The sequence below is a fragment of the Seriola dumerili genome, unplaced genomic scaffold (assembly GCF_002260705.1).
Source record: "Seriola dumerili isolate Sdu_G_001 unplaced genomic scaffold, Sdu_1.0 BDQW01000025.1, whole genome shotgun sequence".
NCBI classification, from domain to species: Eukaryota; Metazoa; Chordata; class Actinopteri; order Carangiformes; family Carangidae; genus Seriola; species Seriola dumerili.
In genome coordinates, this window is record NW_019174280.1 from 2,910,356 (window position 1) to 2,938,203 (window position 27,848).

General features: G+C 40.7%; 2 protein-coding genes and 1 non-coding gene across 3 annotated transcripts in view; 1 reads left to right on the forward strand and 2 right to left on the reverse strand.

Annotated features, from left to right (window-relative positions):
- The window catches only part of ift172 (intraflagellar transport 172), a 45,578-nt gene extending 43,004 nt beyond the window's left edge, over positions 1–2,574 (reverse strand). Inside the window, exons 1-7 of the mRNA XM_022768389.1 lie at positions 2,536–2,574; positions 1,724–1,867; positions 1,007–1,119; positions 860–899; positions 616–681; positions 307–386; positions 52–139 (exon numbers count right to left, since the gene is read on the reverse strand). Coding sequence (XP_022624110.1) covers positions 52–139; positions 307–386; positions 616–681; positions 860–899; positions 1,007–1,119; positions 1,724–1,867; positions 2,536–2,574 — 570 coding nt within the window. The remainder of the gene's footprint in view (positions 1–51; positions 140–306; positions 387–615; positions 682–859; positions 900–1,006; positions 1,120–1,723; positions 1,868–2,535) is intronic.
- A 547-nt stretch (positions 2,575–3,121) lies between these two features.
- Positions 3,122–3,193, reverse strand: trnaa-ugc. The gene has a single exon. It is a non-coding gene; the product is annotated as a tRNA-Ala (tRNA).
- Positions 3,194–5,453: 2,260 nt separating this feature from the next.
- cad (carbamoyl-phosphate synthetase 2, aspartate transcarbamylase, and dihydroorotase) lies at positions 5,454–27,100 on the forward strand. Its single transcript, XM_022764506.1, has 44 exons — positions 5,454–5,861; positions 6,808–6,947; positions 7,315–7,444; positions 7,699–7,841; positions 8,347–8,488; positions 8,817–8,988; positions 9,761–9,946; positions 10,039–10,148; positions 10,797–10,939; positions 11,172–11,303; positions 11,544–11,777; positions 11,893–12,114; positions 12,901–13,089; positions 13,244–13,368; positions 13,702–13,835; positions 14,103–14,215; positions 15,095–15,259; positions 15,347–15,432; positions 15,568–15,814; positions 16,710–16,808; positions 17,095–17,319; positions 17,488–17,670; positions 17,808–18,026; positions 18,120–18,287; positions 18,442–18,624; positions 18,860–18,964; positions 19,363–19,605; positions 19,724–19,805; positions 20,172–20,338; positions 20,589–20,753; positions 20,971–21,102; positions 21,455–21,656; positions 21,805–21,995; positions 22,093–22,233; positions 22,677–22,763; positions 22,908–23,049; positions 23,149–23,333; positions 23,449–23,523; positions 23,762–23,974; positions 24,152–24,277; positions 24,402–24,557; positions 24,732–24,833; positions 24,969–25,063; positions 25,646–27,100. Exons 1-44 carry the CDS (start codon positions 5,771–5,773, stop codon positions 25,743–25,745), a joined length of 6,690 nt encoding a protein of 2,229 aa, XP_022620227.1. The 5' UTR covers positions 5,454–5,770; the 3' UTR covers positions 25,746–27,100.
- Positions 27,101–27,848: the final 748 nt, after the last annotated feature.

The following is a 27,848-nucleotide window of genomic DNA, read 5'->3' on the forward strand; positions in this document are numbered from 1 at the left end:
CAGATAATGAAGGATAGAGGATGTGTGAGGATGTGTGAGACTGTGGTTTACCTGAGACTCCCCTGAGCCTTCATCATCAAAGAAGTAACGCACAACTGTCCCATCAGCGTGTCCAGACAGGATGCCTTTACCAGAGACACTGACACAGCACAGAGGTGTTAAAAATAACACTCAATGACCGCACCACAAGAAAGAAAAGTAATAATTACAGAATAAATTTGTCAAATCAGCTGCATTTTTTCCCTCAGATGTTTTGCGTTATACTTGCTGGTCATAGCTACATATGAATATGTATCATGTATTTACTTGGATGCCAGGGAGACAACACAGGACTCTGTGCCGTAGATGGTTGAGGACTTGTTTGTCTGAGTGTTGGCAAGACGGACCTATGAAATGAGTCAGAAAATCAGAAATAATACAAAATAAGAGTTATTTCCATTTAACAGAATAAAAGCAAGAAATACAAATGTTATTTTGATGCTAAGCCAAAACATGTAACATGATGGAGTGAAAACACCTCTGACATAGCCTGTCTGCTACTCCTGATACTTGCGTAATACTAATATTAATAATTATACATGAACAAACTGTATGTTAAGTCTAAATGTACCTTACCTTGCCATCAACTAATCCATAAACGATTGCATGTTCTGCAGGCCAAAGCAGGCAAGTCACAGCACTCTGCAATTCAGTGGATAAAATGACATGATCAGGGCATCACCAGCCTAATATATAACATTATATATTTTTAATAAATGGTTGACTGACAATATATGATAATATATGACAATATTTGATAAGTTACTGTCTCTTTAAGTGTGCGCTTCACTGCCTGAACAAAATATGTATGTTTACTTACTGTCTGAACAAATTTGTTGCAAATGGCTTTCTTGTCCCCCCTAGGAGAGAAGATAACTCATAAAAAATTTGTTTCCCTGCATTGACATACATTAAAAAAACAAAATCAGGTTCAATATGTTAAGTTTTATAATCCAAAGGAAATCACCAGTCCTCTCCAATTCTGTAGACGAAGATGATGTTGTCAGACTGGCCGATGGCGATTTTGGTGGAGTCCGGTGAAAACACCATGTCATTGACAACATAGCTTTGTTTTCCATACTGACAAAAGATTACATGTGGATATTATCATTACAAAAGCAGGCAAAAAAATCTCATAAACTGAATGTGTACAATAAGGAAAGGATAAATTCACCAGCTTTGTTTCCACTAGAGAAAACTGGGTAAAGGAGTAATTTTTGTAATCACCCAGCTGATTTCAATACAGTTATAGAAAGTTACTTTAAGTAGAGTTAACGAAAAGATGTCTCATTAACTGACACATAAGACAAAGAAAAACAGCAAATTCTCAAATCTGAGATGGTGGAAATAGCAAATCTTTGGCATTTTTGCTTTGAAAGATGCCGGGAAATATCAATTGATTATCAAAATCGTTGCAGATTTTTTTTTTTTTGTCAACTAACTGATTAGTCAACTGATCATAACAGCTCTAATACTGTACTGTAAGGGGATCCATTCAAAAATCATTCAGTGCTCACATTTTTGTTTCACAGTAAATCATATCCGTCATATCAGAGGTGTACGAGGCTGATTTCAACAACACACATCACTCAAAGGCAATACCACTTCATGCTTCATAATGTGATTCTGCAGATGTTTCAGTGGTGTTTGTAGTAGACAAACATGATGTGTCCTAATGTTTCACCTTGGAGTCCAGGGGTTTGGTGGAAAACTTGTCTCTCCTCTCTCCCTGCTCATCATAGAGTAGCACCACCCTGTCAACAGTACAAACAGCAAACTTGGTGTTGTTCTGTGCCCAGGCCATGCATGTCACTTTGGCAGCACCCTCCTATGAAGGCAAAGAAGACAAACAGTTATAAATTATGACTAGCCAATACCCTCAGCGGATTAATGGGCAGGCCCAAGGGCCGAAGGGGCCAGAGGAGCCCTGGGCCAGAGCCCCTGTTTCTGTTGAAACAAAACGACCATAAATATAAAAAAACTTTTGACCGCAAAGAGACTCCAAACTACCACAAAAACACTTAACATGGCTACTCAGTTACACAAAATGACAAAATTGAAGGGAAGGGGGCGTCAAATGTTTGTGCCCAGGGGCCCTTGTTTCATAATCCTGGCCAATGCAGATACATTCTGTCCAGACACATTCGTTATATTCTGTTACCACCATTGCTCACGCTAAACTCCATTGGAGATTTAACTGTTTTAATTGTTACAGCTGATGATATGTGTACGGAGACAACGACAGCTAAGCATAACTTTGTCCATGTAAGCCACCTCAGTGCTAGCGAGCAAAGTAAGGTAACTGTAAAAATCTGCATTTATTACCAATTACACACGTATCACTGAAATCAATTACAATCCCGATTTGACAAGAGGAAATTTGTGTTTCGTTACAGCTTTCGAGTCATGATTTGGGATGATTAACGTTACACAGTTTTCAACTGATGCTGCTCATCCAGCACCAGCTAACGTTAGCTAACTTGTCACTGAACTTACCTGGGGGGTTAAAAGTGTTCTTAAATGCTTCAGTTGCATTGTCGTAAGTGTTCAGGAACCTTGTACTGGGAATAATGTTATTAGAGCTGAGATACAGTGGAATATTTAGAATTTGGTCATTTTGCGGACCAGCTCCAAGCTAGCAGCTAGCAGGGAGGACATCTTTGTAGTAAACATAACTGTGATCTCCTTAGTTACCGCCGGGGCGGGGGGACGTATGGTGCGTTCAAAGTTGTGGGATATACGAGCGAGTCTGTTTTGTTTCACAGATGTAATAAAGACAAATAGGTTGTAATAGCTTTATAGCTTTCACGGGCGAAACGTTAATATATGTGTCTAGATTAAAATCTATGTGCAAAATCTGCAACCACAGTCTTTAAAAGGCTTAGTGTCTCCAAACCTATAATATAAGACTGTATATTATGTTTAGCTAACTATATGCTATAATAAAGGACAATCACAATACTAGTGTTATATGTTATATGTGTGTTAAATGTATGGCATTTCAATAGTCATTAGTAATCTATTGATTAATTGTTTGATGGTCTGACCAGATTTTTTTCTCTCGGTTCGAGACACAAAAGTGTGGAGATGCCGGGGATTGAACCCGGGGCCTCATACATGCAAAGCATGCGCTCTACCACTGAGCTACATCCCCTTCCTTGCTCGACAGTTAAACGTAATGTATTTATTCTATATACATCCATGTGTTTCTGTGAACTTATTTATGTAAAGTGCTGTAAAATAGGCCCACACAATAACCCACAGCTACAATATAATAGATATTTCACTAAACTTGGATTTGGAGCGTAATTAATCATTAATTTATTGTTTGATAAATACCAAACACCTTAATTTAGATTAAGGAATCAGGGTATGGTAGCCAGAGATCCTTTTATTTGTCCATTAATTTGAAAAGGCAAAAGGTAAACCCCTTAAAAATCGTATTTTGACCCCTTTATAAATAAATTGAGTAGATACGAAACTGGAAACTTATTTGAAATATTCAACAAATTCACTAATTATCAGTTTACGGTGACATTAACATCTGAAACCCCTTAAGATACTTTAATCATAAAAGTAAATTTTAAGGTGAACATGGATTCCCTCTAATTTAAAAATGATTTATTATTCAAATTATTATTTATTGTTATTTTTTATTGTTGAAATATATCTCCTGATTATCAAGGTGAACGATGAAGCAGCTAATATAGAATATGCTGCAAACACAAACTGTATAACATTATCTCATTTTCTCTTTATATTGACACAGAGATCTGCAGAGGAGCGATAACATGTAAGAGCAGGAAGTTTGTATATGTTATGTTATGATATTTATTAAGGCTTAGAGATAAGTATTGTGCTTGAGATGAAAAATGGGACATTAGGATATAATATTGGACTGATAAACACAATGACAAACAAAAACAAAGGCAACAAAATTAAAACAACATGAACAGAATCTTGTTGTGATAGAGATAGTTGGCAGTAAATTCATCACCAAAATAAAATCAACTGACAAAGAAAATTAAAAGACAGTCATGACACTTAAGTTGGGGCCTAATAGTTGCCTTACTTCTTCAAAAGCTGCTGTTAAGCTGTCTTTGAAGAAGGTAATTTACCCCATCATCAACTTCTCATGTGGAGCTAGTCAGTGGCAAACTGGTAGATAAACAGAACAGCTTCTGTTCTTTAGGTCACTTTTATTGCTGTGTTTGAAAAATGTAAACATCCGATAATTCGACTGCTCTTTACCCTCACAACAGCTAACATACATTGAGCTAGGTGACAGGGATGAACAGAGAAGGACAAGACACTTCTTATATTTTGTTAAACTATGTTGAAATAGACAGTTAAGCAATAATTATGTGTATGTAAGAATATATGCAGAATAGACAATGTACAACATACTCTGTCTCAAGCCCATAGAAGGGTCTTCTTTAGCTTACATTTTATAGGAATAAATTAAACATCACCTGACTTAACATGACCAACTGAGCAATGTTCAACACACTTAAAAGAGATGAAGCAAACAAATTAATGCAAATTTTCTTAACCTTATTATAATAATTTACAAATGAAATAAAATAATAGAATAATAATTTTATCAATAGGTGCCTTTCAAGGCACTCAAGGACACCTAACAGATTATGTTTCAGTATATCACAGGGCTATTGGAAAATAACTGACCCTGCAGTGGATGATGGAGAAGGAGATAAATAACATCGTCATTGCAGATAGCTGCTCAGCACTTACAAGAATGTAGGTCTGGCAGATCATTTAGGACAGATATTATTAATGATATATTCCTAATGTACAGGATGTTGGTGTGGATGGAAATGAGCAGGTGGGTACTCTGGCCAAAAAAACACTCAGAATTAAGCAAGTACACAAGCAAAACCCATTAAGATGAAGATAGGATATTCATGTGCACAGAGAATTGGGATTACAATGAAACTTGGATATATTTATAGCTAAAATGAGGGGAAGTGAATATTATGAACTCTTTGAGAACAGGTCATGCAGGATGCAATTATGAAATACATTACTTAAAGTAGGCCAGCACCCAACTGGAAAATGCAGGCACTGTAGGGAGCCAGAAACAGTCCTGCACGCACTACTTCTTTGTAAAGAATTAAAAAACAACAGGAATCAGCTTTTTCAGTCACTAAAGATGGTAAAATACTTTGACTTTTCATTGTTCCATTACGTTTTTTTCCAACAATCTCCGGATCCACACTCCAGTCTAGCCGGTGGCAGTAATGCACCTTTAAGCTGGTTTGCTAACCGCCAACTGCTGACAAACACAAAGGAAGAAGAAGAAGAAGCAGAAGAGAGGGAGGGGGGGAGGAGGAGGAAGAGGAACCGCGTGTGTTGCTGCGTCAAAACTGCCGGTCCATACTGTGGCTACAGGCCGACTTCCACACTGCTCGGGGTAGTGTGGAACGCATTACTCCCGTCATCCCGTCCGGCTATCCGGCACAATTTCACCAAACTTTTTTTTTTTTTGCTTTATTGTTCCGTCATTTACACCAGATTCCTCAAGACTATTGCAGGTGTTTGGTCGTGAAAATCTGGTGTTCCGGCACTTAGTTTTTTTAGGTTATTTTCTTTCATTTGCATCTCCTGTTTGCGCGCGCGGCGTGAGTTTCACGTGGAGCCCGGGCCTCATCACTGCTGGAAAACATCCCTTCAGCTCTCCGGTCAGAGCCGTTAGCATTAGCTATTAGATAAAATGGCAAAGATGGCAACCTTGATTTTGGAGGACGGGGCGACGTTCAGAGGCCGCCTTTTTGGCGCTAATGTGTCAGTGTCGGGAGAAGTTGGTAAGTGCTTTGAAGTATTGGGTGTTTGAAGTATTATTAATTTATAGCTAAAAAATTTTTCCGTTGATTTAGCCATCTCAAATAAAATCCACCTGCGCAAGGAGCCAACTTTAGATTAGACTTTAATGTTGTTTTATCTAATTTTGTTTGTTGTGGACGTTTAATGTCGCTTGCCTTTAATGTGCTACGGCGGTCATGTATCAGAGCTGTAAACCCAAATAACCCACACATCCCCCCCACCCCATATGTTCGGGTCACCAAACTCCATGTAAATTTCTGTCAATTAAATGTTTGGTTAGCCAGCATTGTCACTAGGCATGCCTGTATGCCACATGGCGTTTGACATCCGCCTCAAGGCAACACACACAGATGAACCATCATATTGTGACTTAACCACCTCCGTTTTTGGCAGGACAGTGTGCAAATAAGAAGGAATAACAAGTGAACATTTTTTTTGAAAGTTGAACTATGTTGCACCAAATGTTAAATGTTTGTTTGAGGCATTCCGAATTAACGAGAAGCCAATACTGATTTTGTGTAACGCTCTAACTTCGCTCTATGTGGCGTGTGCTTGTGCCGGTGAGCAAGGAAGTATTTGTTAGTAGAGTTCTTCACATGTGGATGCCACAATTCAGCCCCAGTTTTATTACAAAATTACCACTAAACGGGATACTATACAACCACACTACAAACTATTACTAGAAGAAAAAAATACATAAACGTAAAAGTGATATAAGCAAACAATAGTAGATTTTATATTCGTGCATGTAGAGCATATGCACACAGTGGTTGATGAATACCTTTTGAATAGTTTTAATACCACTAATACAACAGCTGTTAAATGTGTTTCATACAAAATAATACTCCAAAACCTTTGTTGTTCGGCAGGTGACAGACTTGACTGTGTGTGGATCATGTGATGATGATGAATATGTTGTGTGCTCAGTGTTCCAGACAGGTATGGTGGGCTACCCCGAGGCTCTTACTGACCCGTCCTACCGCTGCCAGCTGCTCACCCTCACTTATCCCTTGGTTGGCAACTATGGGGTCCCTAAGGAGGAGGAGGGCGAGTTTGGACTAAGCAAGGTGAGCAGCTATTTTAGGTTCTATTAAAATTTGAATAATGAAGAACACATTGTCAAGATGTGTCAAGATGATTCACAAACTTGTTTTGGGGGTGTTAGGAGATTTTTTTTTTTTTTTAACCTTTTAATCATGGTATTTTTGGGGGGTGGGGTTTAGATGAGACTCTGGCTGCAGGATTCTTGACAAAATTGATAGAATATAGTTACCTAAGCAGTGCCAGATTACACTGTCCTCTAATTATTCAGAGTTGAATACTAAAAGAAGCCAAGACAGCGATGAGCAGTAGAGGGAAAACTATAAAATAAAGGGGAAATAAAGGCTCATACCAACACCATACACTGATTTTTCTTGTTGTTGTCTTGGTCAGTGGTTTGAATCGTCCAAGATCCACGCTGCAGCTCTGATTATTGGAGAGCTGTCAGAGAATCCCAGTCACTGGAGTTCAGTCAAGTCACTGGACCAGTGGCTCAAAGAGCAAGGCATCCCTGGATTACAAGGTCAGGAAATGGAAATCTAAATGGATAGTATAGTATAGTTAACTTAGCTGCAGTGATTTTACCAACATATGCATATGATATTAAAATAAATGAGGTAGTATTTGGTCTACTGCTCCACTGGCATCTGATTTATGAAATGATATACAAAACGATTAGATACCTGTACAAAACAACAATTATAACATACTGTACATACATACATGCACAGCACTAACTTTTGTTTTTTGTGGGACCATATTTTTCATGTACTCCAGGCATTGACACCCGCCGTCTAACCAAAAAGATCAGAGAGAAGGGCACCATGCTTGGGAAGCTTGTGGTGGACGGGACTCCTGAGGACAGTGTTCCTTTTGACAATCCTGACCAGAGGAACCTGGTCCAGGAGGTCTCCATGAAGGTAACCCATCCACATTACAGTACACTTACTAACCCACAACAGCACAAACAACCCTATTAGTAGTTGAGAGGACAGTTGAAAGCCTTTTTTTTGTTTGTTTGTTTAAAAACCCTGAACTTGTGAAGAACCCTGCAACTAAACACTTAATTCTGTGCCGTTTCTCTATATTTATATCAAATGATATAAAACACGTGAATGACAGTGTTCCTGACTTAAGATCAGGCAAAGGAAATAGTGATTTGATCTTGTTTATAATCAATATAAAGCTAAGTTCAATGCTCAGTATTACACCTCATAATTAAACTAGGAAATGGACGTAGTAAAGAAGTTAAAAGGATTGAGTAGAGTGTTCTTGTCTTAGCTTTACTTACTATTTATATATACTAACTGTCCTTGTTCTGACCCCAGTGGTTGGCTACTTATTTTTTTCTTTTTCTTTTACCGTTTTTGTTTGTCAACATTCTGATAACATAATGTATGTTACATTTCCTTTGACTGTCTTCAGGAACCCAGAGTTTACAACCCCGATGGTAATCTGCGAATCACAGCGGTGGACTGCGGTATCAAATATAATCAGATCCGCTCCCTGGCTCAGAGAGGAGCCCGTGTTACTGTTGTACCCTGGGACCACCCGTTGGACACCGCAGGTCAGTAACGCACTGCTAATGGTACTTATGCATTAAACTTGGCATTTGACACTTTTATCCAACGTGAATTATATTTGCATGCAGCTTGAGGTTTCGTTTCTTGCTCTAACACTTTGGCATGTGGACAGGAGGAGCTGGGGATTAACCTACCAACGCTTACAGTTATAGGCTGACCCACTCCTTTCATCTGTGCTACAGCCACCCTATCAGTTGGGTGGAGGAAATCTCTCTGGCTTCAAACGCTGCAATATGAATGTTCAGTTTGGCAGATACTTGATGGCCAGAGAATTTTGGTATATTTCAAAAAACTTTTTCCTGTCATTTTTAGACTTTGATGGTTTGTTCATCAGTAACGGCCCTGGGGATCCTGAGTTCTGTCAGGCCACCATCACCAATGTGAGGAAAGTGGTCAGCATGGATCGCCCAAAGCCACTTTTTGGTATCTGCCTTGGACACCAGCTGCTCTCTTTGGTCATTGGAGCAAAGACCTACAAGATGAAGTCAGTACCTCACACATAACTCTAAATAACATAAAAACAATTGCATACACCAAAAGATTATACACCAAGGATAATTTTTTTTTTTTTCTGAAATCACTTCTTTTTTTCTTTTTCTTTTTTTTTATCATGGTCTGCCGCAACTGTGTACAATGATTAGTTGATAAATCTTAAAACAAGCAAAGCGTCAAATTTGATTTAAATTGGAGATTACTACCAGTGTGCACCCATGTGTCAGGACAAAGACAGAAATGTTCCCCCACTGACCTGACTCTTCAAAATCCTCTAGAAACATAGACATTCACACCCACACTACAGTTTCTTTGGGAGAGCTGTGATGTGAAATGCAGATTTTTGCTGTTCTCAGCAGTCTGGGCTTCTCCTGTATGAGCGCTGGAGTGTCGCACTGACTGGCCGTGTTATGAAAAAGACTAAACAAACAAGCCAGCGAGTAAGGCAGGTCGCTGCGCTCGTTGCTGTAGAACTCCACAGGGGTCAGGGAGTTTCTGTTCCCCTGAGACTTCGCTGATGGCTGCTTTATCAGACGCTGTGTGAAGGTCAGGATGGGCAGGGAATGTTCCCATTAGCCTGCAGGAATCTTGCTGGCACCTGGACAGACCAACAGGGTTGCCAACAAAATTACAGTAGGCTACTGGGAACAGTCCATCCTGACCTTCACGCAGAACAGGGTTGTCTGTCCAGATATGTCTGTCTAGTTTTCAAAATGAGCCTCAGTATACAACCTTAAGTATTGGATTTTCCTCTTGTCTTTCAGGTACGGAAACCGTGGCCACAACCAGCCCTGCATCCACAAGGGAACAGGTCGCTGCTTCATCACCAGTCAAAACCATGGGTTTGCTGTCGACCCTGAAACCCTGCCAGAAGGCTGGGATGTTCTCTTTACCAACGCCAATGATCACACCAGCGAGGGCATCGTACACAACACACAACCCCTGTTCAGGTAGTGCGCTTACAAACACCGGCTGATGTGATAATGCACACCAGAAATGTCAGATTTTAGTGTGATTAAATCCTTGTGATGCCTTTTCCCAGTGTTCAGTTCCACCCGGAGCACATGGCAGGTCCCACAGATCTGGTCAGCTTGTTCGACGTCTTCCTTGACACTGTGAAAGACCACAAGGAGGGCAACGCTACAAAAACGGGTAAAAACAGCATTAGAGTTTTTAAGTACATTTGTTCTATTCTTTCATTCCACTTCTTATATAAGACACTTGTTTCTCAGGGGAACTTATGTGTTGATAGCATCATTATGAAATCTTACACTGGGGGGGGGGGTTAACTTAACAGTAGATTTTGAAGGTCAGCTTCTTTTTGATAATGTGTATTTCTTATATGTGGTTAAGATATGAGGTAATTGCCTTTTGGGCTTCGTTACAAAAGAGACTTTTATCTATACCTGGCTGTTGAACACGTGTTATTGTGTTGTCAGTGACCAAAGTGCTGTACAAAGGACAACATACTAAATATACTACATACAGAAACATAATAAAACATATTAACAAAAATGACAATAAGGGGGAAATACAAAATTATGAACATAGCAATGGATTAAAAGCTTAGTGAGCCAAAAAGGCCAGTGAATAAAAATGTAATTTGTCTAGATTTAAATTTAGAGATGGAGGGAGCACATTAAATATGGAATGACAACTGCTTCCATAATTTTGAAGCAGTAACTGCAAAAGCTCTGTCACCTACTTAGTTTTAGTCGTGACCATGTGACATACAAGAGAGATGAGCTTTCAGATCTAAGAATGAATTTTTTTTTTTTTTTTTTTTTTCTCCCCTCCCAGTGAAGCAGCGTCTGATGGATCACCTCACCTACCCGGGTTCCATGAAGCCTGTAGAGGTAGTCCGACCCAGGAAGGTCCTGATCCTGGGCTCTGGAGGACTGTCCATCGGCCAGGCTGGAGAGTTTGACTACTCCGGCTCCCAGGTCTGTAAAAAGAAGACCGCTTTCATTAGAGTTGTGCAGCTGAGTTATAGAGGTCAAATCCATTAAAGGGGCAAAGGTCACTTTGGGCTGTAGGAAAGTGAGGACTGTGAGGTGGACAGTTAAGTTGATAATGAGAATATTTGATCACAAAATGTTACTGTTTCTGTCCTAAATGTAATCAACATTTTGAAGAAGCCCACTCAGCCAGTATTAAATTATTTTTGTTTTCCAGGCTATCAAGGCTCTGAAGGAAGAGAACATCCAGACTGTGCTGATCAACCCCAACATCGCCACTGTCCAGACGTCAAAAGGCCTTGCTGACAAAGTCTACTTCCTCCCCATCACTCCGGAGTATGTCACTCAGGTACAAATTCTCTCTGTTGTAAGACTGTAATTGATACAGTGTCTTCAATGATGTGGAAACACCAGGCTTTGGAAATGCCTGGACAGGATCCTGGAAGGTTTTTGGTTTGGCCTGTCAGTTTGTCAAACTCACATGTATCAGAAGCAGTCAAAGGATACATGCATAACATTTCAAGATGTGACCATGTTCAAACAATATCTCCATGAATACTGCATGTCTTACTCCCTTTTATCACCACAGGTAATAAAAAATGAGCGTCCGGACGGCGTTCTGTTGACTTTCGGTGGTCAGACCGCCTTGAACTGTGGCGTGGAGATGACCAAGCTTGGTGTCCTGGAGAAGTATAAAGTAAAGGTTCTGGGAACACCGGTAGCCTCCATCGAGATGACTGAGGACAGGAAGATCTTTGTGGAGAAAATGGAAGAGATCAATGAACACGTCGCTCCAAGTGAAGCAGCGCTGTCTGTGGAGCAGGTGAGGAGACGTATATGAAACAAGCAACCAAAACATGGCCTCTGTTAAGTTTTTATCTAATTTCAATGTCCAAATTGACCCCTTTTTTATTTATTAATTGTTAACCTTTTTCTAGGCATTGGCAGCTGCAGAGCGTCTAGGCTACCCGGTCCTGGTTCGTTCAGCGTTTGCTCTCGGCGGTCTGGGATCCGGCTTCGCCAACAACAAAGATGAGCTAACCTCTCTGGTGACATCAGCCTTTGCGCACACCTCCCAGGTGCTGGTGGACAAATCCTTGAAAGGCTGGAAAGAGATCGAGTACGAGGTGGTCCGTGACGCCTACGATAACTGTATCACTGTGAGTAAAGAAGACACAAGAATCATTTCTCCAAATTTAGGTGTTGGATGTTGTCATTTCTTGTATTTGGATATTACCACTGCATTGTTATATAATGCTGCATCTGGGATAATAATCCTAGTTTTTGGATATATCAAAGTAAGCATGCCATGAACAGGACCTGATAATTAAGGTAATAAAATAATACAGTGAATTTAAACATTAATGTAATATTTCTGAACTGGTAGTTTGCTGCACTATTGTCACCACTGAGTCAAAAATAATTACATTACACTCTATAGCCGCGTTTCGACTAAGGAACTAAAAGGTTCCTGTGTCCCGTTGTTGTCTGCGTTTCCACCGCGGCATAAAGTCCCGGGAAGATTATGCAAAATTATTACTTGACATTACATCATTCACAGCACTTTGAGGACATAACATGAACGAAAATCCGGGACAAATTTTATTTTCAAATACGGGACGATCCCGCATTGTACGTGATGGTGGCAACCCTCGCCACTCTGGTTGTTTGAAGTCCTGTTTCAGTTTCTTTACCTTTCTCCTGGACCTGTTTCGCGGTGTGGAAAATGTGTTTGCTCACTCGCTGCGGACTTTTAAACATTGCGGGTGAAATAAAAAGCAGCAAGTACTCGACCAGTCAGAAATTCAGTACTGCAGACCACACCCCCCAAAGTTCCTGAACTAAATTTACACCCTGGTTCCTGCGGTGGAAACGCGGCTTATGTAGCAATGGTATCATGTGATACTTGAGAGTATACACGTCTTCATTCATTCATTCTTGTTCAGGTGTGTAATATGGAGAATATTGACCCTCTGGGCATCCATACTGGGGAGTCGATTGTAGTGGCGCCCAGTCAGACGCTCAACGATCACGAGTACAACATGCTGAGGAACACAGCCATCAAAGTCATCAGGCACCTCGGCATCGTGGGAGAGTGTAACATCCAGTATGCTCTCAATCCCGAATCAGAGCAGGTAAACATGAAGATAAACGCACATAAAATGATGGCCTTTTTTGTTCTTACTTAGCAATACATGAAGGTTAGTTCACATAAGGATCAGAAGCAAACACACACACACGTGAATAGTTTGTTACAACCTGTGCATGTGATGTTTTTTGTTTTTGCAGTACTACATCATCGAGGTTAACGCCCGTCTGTCGCGGAGTTCGGCTCTGGCCAGTAAGGCGACAGGTTATCCTCTGGCCTATGTAGCGGCTAAACTTGGCCTTGGGATCCCACTGCCACAGCTGAAGTACGTCATGTAGATCATCAAACTTGAGCTCAGATTGGTGTCTTTGTCAAGTACTGAATATGTGTTCACTTTTCTTAGCTTTACTTGTACAAAATTGTACAAGATCATTTTTAACAGTAACGATTGGTTTGCGTTTTTTTGTTGAATAATAAAAAGACTAATGAAGCTAAGGTGTTGAGATGATATCAGTGTTTAGAAAATTGTGAGCAGGGCATAAATTGTGACATTTTATTCTTTTCTCTCTGTTTGTGTCTTTTTTTTTTTTTTTTTTCTTTTCTTTTTTTTTTCACATCCCATAAAACTTACAAAAAAATCGGAATGTATTTTCTGTAGGAACTCTGTGACCAACTCGACAACAGCAAACTTTGAGCCCAGTCTGGACTACTGTGTGGTGAAGGTGCCTCGCTGGGATCTCAGCAAGTTCCTCAGGGTTTCCACCAAGATCGGCAGCTCCATGAAGAGTGTCGGTAAGAGGCAGAGACAAAACAGAATTTTATCATCATTTTGTGAACCGCACGCTTTGGTGCTGGAAAGAGAAACAAGTATTTGATGAGATCTTAACCTCTTATTTATAAAACTGCAACAAAAACGTGAGTGAGTCAAAAGCAAGTTCACAATGAGTTTTACAGTCGACAAAGCATGGATCACAGAAACAACAGAGTGCATCAGCTCTGACAGCTGTATTATATAGGACATAACTGATATGCTCAAAGTTTGAATACTTTCCTCAACAGGTGAGGTGATGGCTATTGGCCGCAGCTTTGAGGAGGCCTTCCAGAAAGCTCTGAGGATGGTGGATGAGAACTGTGTTGGGTTTGACCACACTATCAAGCCTGTCTCTGAAAAGGTAAAATGGATTGGAATTATGGACCGGATTATCACGAGTCCCTGTTAAATGTTTCCACTGCTGATACCTGTAGAGTTACCGTAGTGACTTGTTTGGTATCCATTATTTATTTACATAATATCAAATTGCCCTTTCAGTCACCAGCAGTGTGTCAGGCCAGCACGTTGAGGTGGGAGCTGTCTATGAGGAGGACCTGTTTTTAATAAACACTACTTAAAATGCACTTTGGAGAAAACCTGAGAAAGTATTTTCTGTCCAAACCTGCAAACTAAAACATAAAGTAAAAGTCTCACATTGTGACAAGAAAATGTCACATGCTGTTGAATACAGTTAAAACTTAGATTACATTGCAAAAGGGGAAAATTTCCATGTCAAATAAATCACAAAATGACATGTCACTGCTGTCCACTGGTGAGGTCCTGTAGCATAACTATTAAGGTGTTTTTAACTGGGCCAGCAGATGGTGCTATTGAGCCCCTGTACTGTCAGGCAGATAATACCTGGTAATTGCACAGTTTATGATCTGCAAACCGCAAACTATTTAATAATAATAAACTTTGATATAGCTCTTTTCAAAACAATGTTACAAAGAACTTTACATGGTCAAACCAGGATTAAAAGGTTTTTATTTGTGTTTAGATGTGTGTTAAAATGTAAAATTTAATTGTTAGTATGCGTAGCTGTTATAGAAAATATATTTACAGCCTCTAGGTCACTCAGCAATGTGCTCATATCTGATAGATAGATAGATATATACTTTATAGTGTATGAATAAAATAAATAGTTAAATAGATAAATAAATAAATGAGGTAAATAAAATATCCCAGAACTAATCAAAGTGTTAAATCGTGCCTTGCTGTCTCCCTTTCTGATCTCCAGGAGCTGCAGACTCCCACAGACAAGCGCATCTTTGTGTTGGCAGCGGCGTTTAGAGCCGGCTACACAGTGGACCAGCTGTACGACCTCACAAAGATCGACCGTTGGTTCCTGCACAAGATGAAGAACATTGCTGACCACGAGCGGCTGCTGGAAACTTACAACCAGGTGAAATTGAGTAGATGAACATAACCTGGAAAAAATTAGTAATTTTCTTCTTGGTGAAGTTTTGTATCAACTTTTTCTTTCTACCAGGACGAGAGCACCATGCCTCCAGAGGTGATGAGAAAGGCCAAGCAGCTGGGCTTCTCAGACAAGCAGATAGCTCTGGCTGTGCAGAGGTGGGTTGGGAAGTCAATACAGACCTTTGTATCAATATAGCTGTATTTTGTATGATTTTTGTTTCAAGAACCTCAGACTGGATAAGGACTGTTGTTTCCCATCAATCAACAACTCTGTGTCCCCCCCCCCCACAGCACCGAGCTGGCAGTGAGAAAGCTGCGTCGCGATTGGTCCATCCTGCCTGTGGTGAAGCAGATCGATACAGTGGCGGCTGAATGGCCCGCCCACACCAACTACCTCTACCTGACCTACCACGGTACGCAGAACGACCTGGGCTTTAACAACCAGCACGTCATGGTGATCGGCTCTGGTGTGTACCGCATCGGCAGCAGTGTGGAGTTTGATTGGTGCGCGGTGGGGTGTATCACAGAGCTGAGGAAGGTAAGTCCATCATAAGACTCATGGTTTCCCCTAATGATTCGTCCTAAACTTTGTCTTTATTGAGTTTTAAACCAGGCTAACTAATGACTGAAACAGCAGCGGGTGTCAGTCATTTTTCTGTTGTTCCTGAAGAGAGCTTGTTCTTTTTTATTAGTCTGGCTGGTATGTGCTCAGGCTTTTATAAAGATGAAGAATGCCAAAGGTTTGTGGGCCTGAAAGTAGCACACATTTTTTTTTCCAGTGGTTGTTTTGTAATTAGTTGTTAAATGATACAAAAAAAAAAATATTCAAGATGCTTAATTTTGATTTTAAACAATGTAATTTTGAAGCAGATATAAGGGGGGATTTCTGATCATCTAAATATTTTAAAATTAATGATATTAAATTTATTTTCAATATAAATTGTTATAAATCTTTTTCCTTGACATTCCATCTGCTAACGTGTCTTCTTGTTAAACTCTTATCTCAATTTTTTGGTTTAAATTTTGTTTCACCATCACATTAAAAATACATCTGCATTATTAAAAATCTACACTAATTTTGTCACATTGAAATTAAAAAAAGATGTAACTGGAGGATAGAGGGAGATAAGAGGGGCTTTTCTTGTCTTTTAGCTCACAATACTGAAATGAAGTTTGGCCTATGAGACACCTGCAGTTACTGCTCTGTGGTTTGGGCCTTAATTATTATAATTAGTAAATCCTTTTGCGGCCCACCATGGTCATTCCATCCTTTATAGGTTAATTTGATTTGATGAGTGTAGTTTATACGTTTTTATTTGCTTCCCTCTTGTCATTAAAATAAGATTATTCTTTAACGTTCCTTTAGTTGGCAGCTAATAACCCAAATGCTACAAAATAAATATTTATTCATGTCATCTTTTTTTTTATTGCAGATGGGTTATAAGACCATCATGGTGAACTACAACCCTGAGACCGTCAGCACAGACTACGACATGTGTGACCGCCTCTACTTTGATGAAATCTCCTTTGAGGTAAGGGCTCTTCTGTGTCTTCTTTTAAACATCTGCATCAAGCTTCAGGTTTTAATATTTAAGAAAGGGGATGTGAGATTGAATCATAGGAACAACTTGACCTGATTGAAGTTATTTAGGTTCCAATTTAGGGTGGAGACAAAAAACAAGAAACTTCAGCCTCAAAAATATACAATAAAGCTGAATTAACGCCTCTCTGACACAGTTAGAACAAAAAGTAGAGTTTATTATATTATCTTACCCCTGTGTAGATTGTGGATTAATACGTGTCTTGTGCATACTTCAGGTGGTGATGGACATCTATGAGAGGGAAAACCCAGAGGGAGTGATCTTGTCTATGGGAGGCCAGCTGCCCAACAACATCGCCATGTCGCTGCACCGCCAGCAGTGTCGTATCCTGGGAACTTCACCCGAGTGCATTGATGCCGCCGAGAACAGGTTCAAGTTTTCCCGAATGCTGGACACCATCAACATCAGCCAGCCACAGTGGAAGGAGCTCTCTGACACTGAGGTACACCGGACTGGGTTCACACCAAGTTATTTCAAAGACATCACTTTGATCCAATAGAGGCAACTTTTTTTTTTTCTGCATAGTTTTTAAATTCAGGAAGAGAAGTTTGTGCTTTGAACAAAATGTTTCCTAGTTTTCTCATTTCCCTCCCATTTCTTCTTTCTCCAGTCTGCTGTGAAGTTCTGTGAGATGGTGGGTTATCCCTGCCTTGTTCGTCCTTCCTATGTTCTCAGTGGAGCAGCCATGAATGTGGCCTACAGCGACAGTGATCTTGTGAAATACCTGAGTAGCGCTGTGGCTGTGTCCAAGGAACATCCCGTCGTCATCTCCAAATTCATACAGGAGGCCAAGGTTTGAAAACACTGACTTGTGGTAGTTGAAGATGAGCTTTAAGATCAGATCAGAATCACATTGTCATTTTCTTGTGGTTAAAAGCTTTAACAATGGAAAGAGTTGAATGCATCTTTTCCTTTTCTCCCATTTTCCAGGAGATAGACGTGGACGCAGTAGCGCGTGATGGGGATGTGGTGGCTATTGCTGTGTCTGAACACGTGGAGAACGCTGGTGTTCACTCTGGCGACGCCACACTGGTGACGCCCCCTCAGGATCTCAATCAGAAAACCATCGAAAGTATCAAGGCCATCGTCCACTCCATCGGCCAGGAGTTGCAGGTCACCGGACCCTTCAACCTGCAGCTGATTGCCAAGGTGAGACCTTCATCCACGTTAGCTTGAATGGTTGAAATATTGTAATATTATCAAATCAGTGCTGGTGAATATTGGTGCTATTTTCTGTAATAGGATGACCAGCTGAAGGTGATTGAGTGCAACGTCCGAGTATCCCGCTCATTCCCCTTCGTATCCAAGACCCTGGGCGTGGACCTTGTTGCCCTGGCAACGCAGGCCATTATGAAGGAGGACGTGGAGCCTGTGGACCTAATGAGAGGAAAGGGGATTGTGGGAGTGAAGGTAACTAAACTTACTTACACCATGACTGTTTAGGACTATTATATCAAGATCTCAGTCCTTAGTGCTTCAGTCTGAGGAAGTGTTCATTGCTTATCAACAACTCCACCCTAATATCACATATTCCTGCTATAACCATATGTCACATGTGCATCAGGTTCCTCAGTTTTCATTCTCTCGGCTGGCCGGAGCTGATGTGGTGCTCGGGGTGGAGATGACCAGCACTGGAGAGGTCGCCTGTTTTGGGGAGAACAGATATGAGGCTTACCTCAAAGCCATGCTCTCTACAGGCTTCAAGATCCCCAAGAAGAACATCCTGCTCTCCATTGGCAGCTACAAGGTATTATTAACAGTTTTTACCAGAAGGCAAACTGCTAAGAAAGAAATTGAACTATTATCTGTGAAATTAAAGATTTGACATAAAAAAAACAAGGAGACTTTATTTAGTTAGTCCAGAGCTGATAACTGTTAGTTTATTGCTGCAGCCTTATTGTGTTTCAATTCATTTTTTTCCAGCTAAAATAATTGTATTAATTAGCCAGATTGTTTATTTACTCTGATGTGTGTGTTTGCAGAACAAGAGTGAACTGCTGCCCACTGTGCAGGCTCTGGAGTCAATGGGTTATGACCTATACGCCAGTCTGGGTACTGCAGATTTCTACACAGAGCACGGAGTCAAGGTAACAGAAGATATTCCTCTCAGTTAACTTAAGGGGAAACATTGATGATTCATGAAATCAAAGTGTTGGCACCTAGAGATTGACTTGATGTGGAGTGAAACCAAGAATCTCTGGTGTAACAAATGTTGGCTTTATTTAAGTTATAGACAACTTCATTTAAATATTTAGTCCTCAGTATCTTGTGTGTGTTTTGTGGCCTTACAATGACAGTATTTTTTCGAAATGAAGGCCATCAAATACCCAGTTTATGAAATGCCACAGTAACCCAAGGGATGAGTTATTATATCCTGACCAGTCATAAAACAAAACAAAAACATGAAGACAAATAATGGCCAAGCATCGAAACCGTTCCTTTCCTCTATTCCTCCGACTTCTTTGATCTAACTCCTCCTCTCCAGGTGACAGCAGTGGATTGGCCATTCGAAGAGGACGACAGCGAATGTCCCAAGGAGAAACAACGCAGCATCATGAACTACCTGGAGGAGAACCACTTCGACCTGGTCATCAACCTCTCCATGAGGAACAGCGGAGGTCGTCGGCTCTCGTCCTTCGTCACCAAAGGCTACAGGACAAGACGCATGGCCATCGACTACTCTGTCCCACTCATCATCGACATCAAGTGCACTAAGCTCTTTGTTCAGGTAAATTGTCTCTGTTTTGTTATTGTAATCCTCTTAACATTGATTGGCAACTTAGATAAAACAAATACTTGCCTATAGTTGGAGGTCAACATGAGTAAAATGCTCTGGTGTGTTGCAGGCTCTGCATCAGATCGGTAGGACTCCACCAGTGAAAACTCACATTGACAGCATGGCCTCCCAGACACTGGTCCGTCTCCCTGGTGAGTCACTGTAACCAGCAGAAAAAGGTCCTTGTTGATCAATGTCTTGCTCTATTCTGAGTGGCGAGTGTTTTGTAGCTGCAAAATGTACAGACTTTTTTTTTCTTTCATAACGTCAGGTCGTTTGTCACTGACCCCAACCACAGGTGCAGCATATTAATTCTTCTTGGTGGCTTTGAAGAGCAACAGTCAATTCATTACACCATCACTGCCAGTCTAAACTTTTGTGAAAAATAGTAACACTTAACTTTTTCTTTTTTTTTCTAGCTTATATCCTGAATATGATCAAAACCAGAATAAGAGTTTCAAAGAGAATGGTTTTTAATTAAAAACTGTAAAATATGTTGTTTGTGATTTTATTTCCAGGCCTGATCGATGTCCATGTTCACCTGCGGGAGCCTGGTGCTATACATAAGGAGGACTTCTCCTCTGGTACAGCGGCTGCTCTGGCAGGAGGGGTGACGATGGTGTGTGCGATGCCCAACACTTCCCCTGCCATCACTGATCCCAGTACAATGGCTCTGGTGCAGAAGGTAAGTCCAGATTTTCTTTGTTTATTTCTCTTAATTAAAACCTGACTCATTTGCCTGATTCAGCTGGTGAGTGATGTTGATGCTCTGGTTGTAGCAGATAAATCGAATACATAAATCTCAATGTGACATCAAAGTAATGTTAATATAATGCCTGGATTTTCTTTGTTTTGAATCTGTCTTTCACGTGTATGTAATACAAGTTGAAGTGAAATGAAATAAACGTTTTATGTTGTTTGTGTTGTATCATCAGCTGGCCAAAGCAGGCTGCAGGTGTGACTACGCCCTGTATGTGGGCGCTGCTTCAGACAACGCTGCTGTCCTGCCGTCCATCGCCAGCCAGGCTGCCGGCCTAAAGATGTACCTGAACGACACGTACTCCACCCTCAAGATGGACAATGTCTCTCTCTGGATGGAGGTAAGCTGAGTCACTACTCTCAAAAAACCAACTTTATTTGAGTTAAAAAATCACACTGGGCCAAACATTACTGGCTTGAAGGCAGTCTTGGAATTTGCACCCAGCATCTAGTGGTCATTAGAGTAATTGCATCTTCACCTGCTTCTACATTAAGACCAACTGGAAGCTTGTCTTATTTTCCCACCCTGTGGACTAACCTTTCTGGTTCTGTTTAAAGCACTTTGAGAAGTGGCCCAAGCAGATGCCCATCGTGGCTCACGCTGAGAAGCAGACAGTCGCTGCAATCCTGATGGTGGCTCAGCTCTACCAGCGACCAGTCCACATCTGCCATGTGGCCAAGAAGGAGGAGGTAGAGGACTGTTTTTTTCTATTTAATTTTAGAAGTTTTTATCATGATTTTATAAACCAAATTGTGCAGAACTTCACAGCTAAAAAGAAAAATGTTGTGTGTTAGATTAGTAATTGATTGATTGATTGAAGTTTGTCTAAAAATTCTTGTGCATGCACAGCACCTGAATATTAAACAGTCAAAGACAAAAGCACATTATCTTCATAATGCTGTAGATATAAAACTTAGAATATTTATATCAAATGTATCATTTTATATTCTTTCCTACATTATTTCAAACTTGTGACTTCTTGCTGCTCTGCTGACCTAGTTCGTCTCCATGAGGATTGTTATTATTCGTTACCGCTTTCAGATCCTCATCATCCGCGCTGCCAAGCAGAAGGGCATCCAGGTCACGTGTGAGGTGGCGCCTCATCACCTCTTCCTGTGTGAGGACAATTTGTCTGAAATCGGCAATGGACGGGCACAGGTCCGACCCATGCTGGGAACCCGTGAGGACATGGAGGCACTCTGGGAAAACATGGACATCATTGACTGCTTTGCCACGGACCACGGTGAGTGGTAGCACATTATATTTCAGTCACTAACCACAGAAAACAGTCTACCGATTGATCATATCATTTTGTCTTTGTGTTGTGTCTTTGTATATTTAGACCTTAAGAAGAGAGTACATGTGATAACATTATGTTTATGTGTTGTTAGCCCCTCACAGTGTTGAGGAGAAGAACGCTGAGAACCCTCCTCCTGGTTACCCCGGCCTGGAAACCATGCTGCCGCTGCTGCTGACCGCTGTCAGCGATGGACGTCTAACTCTGGATGACATTATCAGACGTCTCTATGACAACCCACGCAAGATTTTCAACCTGCCTGTCCAGGAAAACACTTATGTGGAGGTACACTCAAACACATGATATTATAGGACAGGATTTCTACATGACCATCACCTTGTCTTGGTTTTGTGTGCTTTACTGATTGTTTCTTTGCGGACAGGTGGACCTGGAGCAGGAGTGGCTTATTCCTCAGGCCATGCAGTTCACAAAGTCTAAATGGACACCTTTCCAAGGTCTGAAGGTGAAGGGTAAAGTCCGGCGTGTGGTTCTACGAGGAGAGGTGGCCTACATCGATGGACAGGTCGGCAGTCACGCACACACACTTTCATTTGTTGTAGTTCACAGGCTCGAAGGGGCTGCATTTACCTATAGGCAAAAATATCAGGGTTCATGTAATCTTATTACTCAGGAATTCCTTTTAATTTCTCTTTCATTCACCTTTACAGTCATCTAAACTGTTAGTTAGTTATAGAAAGACTACCAGTTAACTGCTGCAAGTTACAGTTAACAGCCATAAAGTTTTTTGCAGTTGACCTCCAGTCAGTTTTCAAATGAGACAAATATCCACAATCAAGACCTAAAGCAGTTTTTCCTCAGTTTTCCTATGAAACATCAAACTAATTCATTATGTGCTCTTGTTTACTGTCCATGTCGATTGTAGCCAGTGTTACAGTGGAATGATTACACAGGAGGGAAGAAAAAGGAATATTTAACATAATACTTCTCTCACTCTCTCTCTCTTAGGTGTTGGTTCCTCCAGGTTATGGTGAAGATGTGAAGACATGGCCGACTGCTTCAGTTCATCCTGAGCCTATTAAAGAAACCCCTGTGGTATTAAAAGTGTTATGTCTGTTGCAATATTATTTGACTCAGACTATACTTAAACCACTGTATTGTGTCAGTACTGTTTTTACAGGTGGATGTTATATCCATTTATTCTAAGGTTGTGTTTTCACTGCACCTCCTATTGTTCAGACTCCAGAGCATCCTCGTCCCACTCCTCCTCGTGAGGGCCCCGTCCGAACCCGAGCACCAAGCCCTCGCCGCGGCCCAGGAGAGGGACGCTACCTGCTGCCACCCCGCACCCACCGGTCCTCTGATCCTGGACTGCCACCAGGTACGACCGCCACAACTAGATCATGTCAGTTTCACAATAGGTTTCCTGTGTTTAACTAATAGATGTAATCTGTACACTGTGTCATTCTGCCTCCCGCAGAGATGGTCATGCTCCCACCGCTTGGAGCTGGAGACAGTTACAGCCACCCTCCTCCTCTGTCCAGGCTGATGTCTCCTCAGTCAGGACCAGGGCCCATACCTACATCCCACTTCCAGACATCTCCGTTCCTACACCCGCTGATTGGCCAGCACATCCTGTCCGTCAGGCAGTTCAGCAAAAATCAGGTACACACAGAGCAGATGACACACAAATCACCAAGTTGTACTCATTTACAAAATAAAAGAACATTGTCTGGTATGTAAGATGTTTTTCAGTTTTGTGTGTTTTCTCTTTGTTCAGATCTCGCACCTTTTCAATGTCGCCCACACTCTGCGTTTGATGGTTCAGAAGGAGCGAAGCTTGGAAATCCTGAAGGTAGGTCATCGTCAAAAAGCTGCTCATCTTATTGTTTGTTGACAATTACAAATCCACAGAACTGCAAATCAACCCCTGCATATCTAAATATCCAACCATTAAAGCAACATCTTTTTTTATTGAAGTAAGTTTATGTCACTTTGTTCCTGTGTGTACATGCTACTGTACACACAGGATCATGTGTACATGCTACTGTACACACAGCCCAGTAAGCAGCTCTTTTTTTCTTATTGGTCAGGGTAAGGTGATGGCGTCGATGTTCTACGAGGTAAGCACTCGCACCAGCAGCTCCTTTGCCGCGGCCATGCAGCGTCTGGGCGGCTCGGTCGTCCACTTCAGTGAATCCACCTCATCCACGCAAAAAGGAGAATCGCTGGCCGACTCTGTTCAGACCATGAGCTGCTACACAGACGTTCTGGTACTGCGACACCCAACACCTGGAGCTGTTGAGGTGGGTTTTGGGTCGGATGTGGACAGGGATTTTTTTTTTTTTTTTTTTTTTTTTTTTTTTTTTTTTGAAATGATATCTCTTCACCATTTGCTGCTCAAGTGTTGATACTCGACTAAATAAAATTAGTTTTTTTCCAAGACAATAAAACTTACTTATACTCTGCTCCGTGGCATTCAGAGTGCATCCCGTCATTGCCGTAAGCCTGTGATCAATGCTGGAGACGGTGTGGGTGAGCATCCAACCCAGGCCCTGCTGGACGTCTTCACTATCAGAGAGGAGCTGGGGACGGTCAATGGCATGACGGTGAGACTAACAAACTGTCCTGTAGATTTAAATCCTGATCCTTGAATTCTTAGAAATCTTAACCTAGAGCAAATCTATGTGAAGAAAAACTGTTATAACTCATTTATTCTTGTGTTTTTGTCAGATAACTATGGTTGGAGATCTGAAACATGGCCGCACAGTTCATTCCCTCGCCAAACTGCTGACACAGTACCGCATCACCTTGCGCTATGTGGCTCCCAAAAACCTCCACATGCCAACAGAGATCATCAACTATGTGGCCTCAAAGGGCATCAAACAGGTGGGGACAAAAAAGCGGCGCAACAGCAAAGCAGATGTTGAGGACAATATAATCAGATACATTTCTATTTCACTAAAGGTTTAAACATGTTCACATCTCTTAATAATGTTCCTGAAAGGTGTTATGAGTTTATAACTGAGAATTAAAGTGTTGTGTATTTTTATCTGCTTGCAGGAGGAGTTTGACAGTATTGAAGAAGCTCTGCCTGAGACCGACGTCCTCTACATGACCAGGATCCAGAAGGAGAGGTTTGCATCTGAGCAGGAGTACAAGGCCGTAAGTAAACTAATTTTCATTTCCTCAACTGCTTTCACTTTCTCTTCAGAGCAGGGTAAGCAAATGATCCTGAAACTTCTTTAAAAACACACACATTTAGGTCATTGGTTAAAAAGCAGTGTGTTTTTCTCTCAGTGTTTTGGTCAGTTCATCCTCACTCCTCACATCATGACTGTGGCCAAAAAGAAGATGGTGGTGATGCATCCACTACCCAGAGTCAATGAAATCAGGTAAAGCTCACTTGGCACCATCACACATCACATCACAGAATTGGCTACAACTCTCATGAAGGGACCTCATGTTTGTTTTCACTCGTTCAGAACAATATTCGACTCTTCACTGTCTCAGAATTTTCCAAATCAAATCTTATTTGTCAGAGCAATACAGCAGTTTGAGGATTCTGGTGGTTTCCAAAGCGTACCATACATTTTTAGATAAGATTTTTAAACAAAATTTCACTGCCAATTATCTTAAATAAATAAATAGTTTATAAAATGTCAGAAAATAGTAAACAATACCCTTTTATGATAGTTAACAATATTAAAAAAATAAATTAAAAGATTAATTGTTTTGTCAATCAGTTACATTAGGAAGGTGTTTGGGAGCTACAAAATATAATTTTATGTCAATACAGTAATACTTGATTTGATCGGATTTGTTCTTGAAAACAAATTTCACATGTCGTCCATTTGAAAAATACTTAGACTGGTGTAGTAGAACATACTATTAGATAGTACACATTATTTTAGTCTTAATTCCAACATGATGTGCTGAAACACTCTATTTCACTTTCTGCTGTGTTTTTCTTGTAGTGCGGAGGTGGACACAGACCCGAGAGCTGCGTATTTCCGTCAGGCGGAGAACGGCATGTACATCCGAATGGCCCTGCTGGCCACCGTACTGGGCAGATAAATCCATGTGCTGCCTGTGTGTAACGCAAATGGTTAAACTGTTGAGTAGTAATGACAAGTATTAGGCACAGTGCCTTCATGTTCTCTCCTGAAATAACACAATCCACAGCTCGGTCCTCAAAGGAGTGTTAGCTGATTTTAATAAACATGAAGACGTGAAACTGAGTCTGCTGTATCATGGTGTAACCTGACGCTGCTCTTCTTCAGTTACACAGGCCACTGATATATATATATTTTTTTTTTAATCCATATGTCAGCTTTAAAATAGCTTCTTCTTGACCAACTATTCTTAGGACCAGCAAGATTTATTTATTTTTGCTCACAATGGTTAACAGACCGTGAGTATTTGTGCATCAGAGAGCCAACTACAGGAGCAGGGGGAAGGCTGCGTGGAGGAGAAATGGAGGTGGGCATTGAAACCTTAATATTGTTGGTATTATGTTTTATTGATGAAATAAATGTTAACTGTGGGTAACTTTAAAGGGACCAGTTAGGAAGGTAAAGGAGAGAAAGGACAAGCAGCAAAGCTTGGTTATAGCAGTTCTCTATTCCACGGGTAAAATCCCTCAAGCAAGGAGAGATTAAAAATATGTAGTCTTATAATAATTGAATGTTCTTTTCTCATTTCAAGGAAAATAAGGGCTTTAATAAACAGCTTTTGAAAATGTGCACCTTTTTAAAATTGCTTAATTTAAAAAAAAAAAAAAAAAAAAAAAATAGCTTGAGTTTACCTTTTCCTTCTTTTTATTGTTAACTTTTGAATTGATCAGCTTTAACTTTTCTTTCTTTCCATCTAAAATAAGTTAAGAGACTTTTTTTGACCCAGTGCCTTGGGCATCAGTGTCTGCAGTATAACATCACAACCAAAAACAAATACTGTCATCCATTATATAATCCCACTCCCCTGCTTTCCTTTCACTTTTTCTCTGACTACTGTCTCTTCCCTGTGTGTCTGTGTCTGTCTGTGTGTGTGTATCGCGCACTAACTCGAGGCGCAATGATTGGCTGAATGGCATCACATGATATGATGTACAACGCATGCGATTGGTCTATGAGTTTCCTGTGCCGCTGAACCAAAGCCGTAAAGTCTAGAAAAGATGCACCGGTTAAAACACACGTTCAAAATCTTAATAACCCTCTATAATTTATTCCTTTTTTGTACATTTTTCTTTAATGTGTAACATTTACTGAATGTGGATACGAACAAATGTTCTCGAAGCTATTTTTAATGGTTTGAGGATAATTGTTGTAACTGTCAGTGTTGTTATACTGTAACAGTTTGAGGAGCAAACCTTTTTTTTTTTTTTCCCAAAATGGGAATTGATGTCAGCAACGTTTTGGTGAATGAATGTATTACATGGATAAATGAATAATAAAAGAACAATTTTCCCATTTGCTGCAGTTTAATGTCAGGTCCTTTGATGTCTGCAGTAAAATTCTGCACATGTTTTATCAGTCAGTGGTGGCCAGTGTACTTTTCTGCATGCAGTAGCATGTCAGACATGAACACAGACACTGGACACTCTGGTACAAAAAAAAAAGGCTGGGTCTGTGCTTGGCAGGACTCTGGACTCACTCATGACTGTTGTGGAGAGATGCATGCAATGAAAGATGGAGGCCATCTTGGACAATACCACCCATCCTCTCCACAACATTCTGGCTGGACAGAGAAGCAGGTACAGCTGCAGCAAACGTCTCATCTCACTGCGCTGCAGAACAGAGAGGTTCAGGAGATCCTTTGTTCCCACTGCCGTCAGGCTATACAACACCTCAGCCAAAGGAAGTGGACTAATCTAATTATTATTGTTTATTTATTATCAACTGTTTATTATTATTATTATTATTATTACTATTAACAATGAGCTAATGGACACATGAATTTCCCCGAGTGGATAAATAAAGTATCTAATATCCATCATGTGAAACAGTATGCTACCTTATGCTGTCACAAATTCATAAACCAGAACAGCTCCTGGCAAAACAAATACATGGACTTAAATGTTTTCTTTGATTTAAGTGGGAATCCCCTTTTACATCATGTGACACCCTAAACACAAGATTGGAAGTCCAGCTTGTTTAGATGTAATGAATCATTTGAGTGTTA

What these genes read in the sequence shown, in the direction of transcription:
- cad (XM_022764506.1), top strand. Translation starts at nt 5,771, where the DNA reads ATGGCAAAGATGGCAACCTTGATTTTGGAGGACGGGGCGACGTTCAGA. An exon ending in TGATCCTGGACTGCCACCAG is followed by an intron (nt 23,050 to 23,148) that starts GTACGACCGCCA and finishes TGCCTCCCGCAG; the next exon opens with AGATGGTCATGCTCCCACCG. An exon ending in GGCAGTTCAGCAAAAATCAG is followed by an intron (nt 23,334 to 23,448) that starts GTACACACAGAG and finishes CTCTTTGTTCAG; the next exon opens with ATCTCGCACCTTTTCAATGT.